Raw genomic sequence first — 4,622 nt, 5'->3', positions numbered from 1 at the left:
ATTTTTTGATTTATTGTAGAGATGAGGTCTCGCTGCCCAGGCGGGTCTTGAACCTGTGGGCTCAGGCAATCCACTCACCTCAGCCTCCCAAAGGCGCGGGATTACAGGCTGAGCCACCGAGCCTGGCTCTGAGCAAGTATTTTAAAAATTCTTCCATGGCCTCCTGACCTGCAGATCCTGCCTTACCTACATGGTTGCCTACAAGGCCCTCACACCTTACAGCTTTTTGAACTTGTGAGCCAGCCAGCATTAGTGGAGAACGGTTTAATATTTTCCTGTCCTTTGGCAATGTGAATGTAAATTTCTTTAGTTTTTGGCCTCACAATAGTGCTGTCCACTACTTTCTAAAGTTGGCTGTCATCTCATGCGATACAGTTTGGATATTTGCTCCCTCCAAATCTCATGTTGAAATCTGACCCCAAGTATGGGAGGTGGGGCCTGGTGGGAGGTGTTTGGGGCACCAAGGCAGATTACTCATGAATGGCTTGGTGCTTTCCTCATGGTAATGAGTGAGTTCTAGCTCTATTAATTCCCTCACCAACTAAGTACTGAAAAGAGCCTGGCGCCTGCTCCCCTTCCCCTTCTACCATGAGTGGAAGTTTCCTGAGACCCTCATCAGAAGCAGATGCTGGTACACGCTTCTTATACAGCCTGCAGAACCATGAGGCAGATAAATATCTTTTCTTTATACACTACCCAGCATCAGGTATTCCTTTATAGCAACGTAAACGGACCAAGACATCATGAATCCATGAATTTAGCAATTTTCTATCTTTTCCATAGCTTCATCAGACACTATAGATGGTCTGTCACCACTCCTTAGGGCAGTCTTACGTACGTATCATCAGACTTCCTCTTCCTTTTTCTCGCACACTGCATTGTTGATTTGTCAACACTGAACGCGTGCTCAACAGCACAATAACTCGTGCTTAAACAAAACTTATCTAACATGTATTTTCTCTGTGAGGTATATCTCAGCTTCACTGTGCTGAGAGAGTAGACAGCACTTCGGCATTGTGCTCGGGGGCCATTTTAAACAGCAAAATCACCAAAAATAAGCACAAGTATGCTACACAACATACCACTACATAGTCTGTGAGAAAGACATTAAGATATGGTATGAGAACGAAAGGAAGAAGGCAGTGTCTGTTTGGCCTCGGCTGGGGGCACAAGCGCTGGCTGACTCATTTTTCACCTTGGTGCATGTCTGAGAAATTACCGTGGAAGAGCTATGAGTATTGATTTGGGGCTGACAAGTAAGTCGTAGCAAGCAGATGAATTCACAAACATGGAATCCATGAATAATGAGGACTGACATGCTGGGGAATTTTTCAGAAAATTGGCTAAACTATTTTTAGCAGTGGTTCGTATGACTAAAAGCTTTGTGTATTAAATCTTTTGTTACAAAAGCCAAACACATTAGATATGATAAGCTGGATAATGTTTATTTGGACAATGTAGGTGATGTTTAAATAATCTCTTTTAAAAATGTCTTCCCTTGTCTCAAAGCAAATGATGGATTCATAAATAAACCATATACTGATACCTCTTCAGTAACTAAGCGGCCAATGTTATTTGATATCCCACTATCAATGGGACAAATGCTAGAATTGTCTTCTCCCTTAGACCAAGAGCACACACGGTTCACTCCACTCTTACCATCTGTCATCCATCCCTGTATCTATCCACTCCAAAAGACTACACAGTGTCAATACTTGATGACTATCCCAAGCAATTTATTCTGAATAGCCCTCTTCTGCCCTGAGGACTATCCTCTGGAAGGCTCTGTGTGAACTCTAACACGGTCTCAGCTGGACTGTCCTAACACATGCCTCCAAGTCGATGAGGCTGTCTAGAGACAGTGGCAGCAGCGTGGCTCTCACACAGCACAACTAGCACAGCCAAAAAGCATCTGCTGTCCTTCACAATCACCCTATGCTGCTGACTCATGTACAACAATCTTTTCCTCTGTTATCCAGATTTTGACTTACTTTAAGAGACCTTCCTTCCTCCCTCCCTCCCTCCCTCCCTCCCTTCCTTTTGGGGGGATCTCCCTCCGTCCAGGCTGGAGTATAGAGGCATGACACAGCTCTCTGCAGCCTCGACCTCCTGGGTTCAGGCGATTCTCCCGCCTCAGCCTTCTGGGTAACTGGCTAACCATGCCTAGCTAATTTTTAAAAAATTTTTTCTAGAGACGAGGTCTTATTTTGTTGCCCAGGCCGATAACTTTTGTTTCTTAAGTACTGGAGATTGCAAAACACTCAGAAGAAAGACTCTTTATAAACCCTAACCAACTCATTGTTAAAAATGGTTCCAAAGTCACCCACTGCTACTGGCTTCTTTAGCATCTTGCTCACGCCTGTTCCACATTTTGCCTGAGTTTGATTTCACTTACTTTCTAGCTCACTGATGAGTTGATTATTGTGTAACTTGACAGCCCGGTGCTGTTCCACCTGATCTTCCAATTCAAATATGGTTTCTTTCATGTCTTTTATCTCTGCATCACTCTCTGATGCTTTTTCTTGCAGCTTTAGGCTGGTTCTGCTCAGCTGTTCTGCTTGATGATCACATATCTCCTTCAAGTAAGAATAATCCTTTTCCACCTAGGAAAAAGGGAAGATTTCCAGTCAGTTCAACAACAAAAGAAATTCCTCCAAAATCAGCAGCAGGCTTGTGGACGCAGCAGCAAAGGATGCTCTCTTGGCATGTACCATGTCTTGCATCCTTAGCCTCAAAAATAGCCAAGGTTATGAGTAGTCAAAGAAACATGAAGTATGCTTCCAAACGGCTGTATTCTGGGCCCTTTCCTACAAGCAGAAAGAAACCTGCATGTATTTCAATACCTTACTTTTCTACACCTGGGTAGAACAGTGCGTCCTTCTCTAGAAGAGCTGCCTGGGCTGGCCGTCCCCACCTCACATCTGCTGTGCAAGCAGCGCCCTCTGCTGGTGAATCGTGAACAATGACCCTGAAGCCCGAGTGATTTCCAAACCCTCCAATCTCCTTAGCCATAGATTCTTAAGGTTACACTGTTTCTTTAGGGGAACAACAGGAACATGATAGAGAAAGCCAGCGGAAAGCACAGAACTCAGAAACGTCCATGCACCAGACTTAGAAAAGTGGCACAGCACACTCGTTTCACCTGTTCAATTCTAAATTATTAAACATTTTATATATACAGAAAGGCACCACAAATGAGATAATCATGCACCCAGACTTAACAATACTTAATTAACATTTGTCACATTTGCTAAAATTTTTTACTGTAACAAGATTTGTTAAAGCCTCAACCTTCCTTTCCACCTCAGAGAGTAGTTTAGCATTATCCTAAAATTGATATGTGGTCATTCCCTGAATGGCTTTTCATCTTTACTATACATATGTGTCCATGATAATACATAACTTTGTTCCAGATGTTTTAACACTTTTTTTTTTAGCTAAAGTCTTGCTCCGTCGCCCAGACTGGAGTGCAGTGGCATCCTCAAAGCCACCCCAGCATCAATCCACTGGGATCAGATGATCCTTCCGCCTCAGCCTTTCAAGTAGCTGAAACTACAGGTGAGTTACCATGCCCGGCTAATTTTTTATTTATTGTAGAGATGAGGTCTCACCAAGTTGCCCAGGCTGGTCCTGAACCTGTTGGCTCAAGCAATCCTCTCACCTCGGCCTCCCAAAGTGCTGGGATTACAGGCTTGAGCCACCAGGCCCAGCCGTTTTAACACTTTTACACAAATGCTATTACACTGTCATGCTTTTGCAGTGCTCAGTATTATACTGCATTGTATGTTAATATGCTTTGTCCTCTACTAACCTATGTGTATTATGGTCTGGAAACTTGTTTTTAACTGTTTTTGAGATGTATCTATATTGATACACATCGTGACTGGTCATTACTTTAATTGCTGTACAGTATTCCAATGTCTGTATTTTATTATTTTATTATTTTGTTATTATGAAGATGCTGTAGTAAACATCACTGTCCCTCTTCTACAGTCATTTAATTAATATTAATAAATAGCTGTATATTTACCAGGCAATCTAAGCCAGCTACTTTGAGTTTAGTTTCTCTAAGTCAATACTGTGTAGATTTCTTCCAAGATTTTGCGGGAGGTGGGGGTTTTTTATGCAATATAATTTTTTCCCAGTTACATTTCATGTGCAAAACCTTCTGGCAGTAAGCTCTGTGGGGACAGGGACCTTGTCTGCTTTACTCACCATTGTATCCCCAGTGTCTACACAGTATCAGACATATAGAAGACACTTAATGAATATTTGATGAACTAATGAACAAGTATTGGAAGGCAGTACGCAGTGTTATTCAACTGGAAAGTTATGATAAAGAATAAGGAAGAGAGAGAAGGAGGGAGGGAAGGAAGGAGACAAGAGAAGAACCAGCATCGGACAGAACCTGAGTGCATGCCTGTGTTAAGTGCAAGCACTGCTTTGTGAAACTTGTGTTTCGATTATAAAGGCGTGAGGCTCTGGATCGCAATGTAAAATACATCATTGCAGGTTTTGGTCAAAAGTTTGAAAGTTGATGAGGTACATCAAAATGACTAAGGATGAGCCGGGCTCGGTGGCTCAGCCTGTAATCCTGTGCCTTGGGAGGCTGAGGTGAGTGG

At 42.8% G+C, this 4,622-nt stretch overlaps 1 protein-coding gene across 5 annotated transcripts in view; it reads right to left on the bottom strand.

The window, feature by feature from the left end:
- The window catches only part of SPECC1 (sperm antigen with calponin homology and coiled-coil domains 1), a 305,973-nt gene that overhangs the window by 91,107 nt on the left and 210,244 nt on the right, over positions 1-4,622 (bottom strand). For all 5 annotated transcript variants that reach the window (XM_008062605.2, XM_021714763.1, XM_021714764.1 and 2 more), the window contains one exon: positions 2,396-2,603. In XM_008062605.2, the coding sequence (XP_008060796.1) occupies positions 2,396-2,603 (208 nt within the window). The remainder of the gene's footprint in view (positions 1-2,395; positions 2,604-4,622) is intronic.

Source organism: Carlito syrichta, unplaced genomic scaffold (assembly GCF_000164805.1).
Source record: "Carlito syrichta isolate Samal-C Ts95f unplaced genomic scaffold, Tarsius_syrichta-2.0.1 Scaffold305756, whole genome shotgun sequence".
Taxonomy (NCBI): Eukaryota; Metazoa; Chordata; class Mammalia; order Primates; family Tarsiidae; genus Carlito; species Carlito syrichta.
Note: the sequence above shows the minus strand (reverse complement) of the source record. Positions and strands in the feature narration are given on the sequence as shown.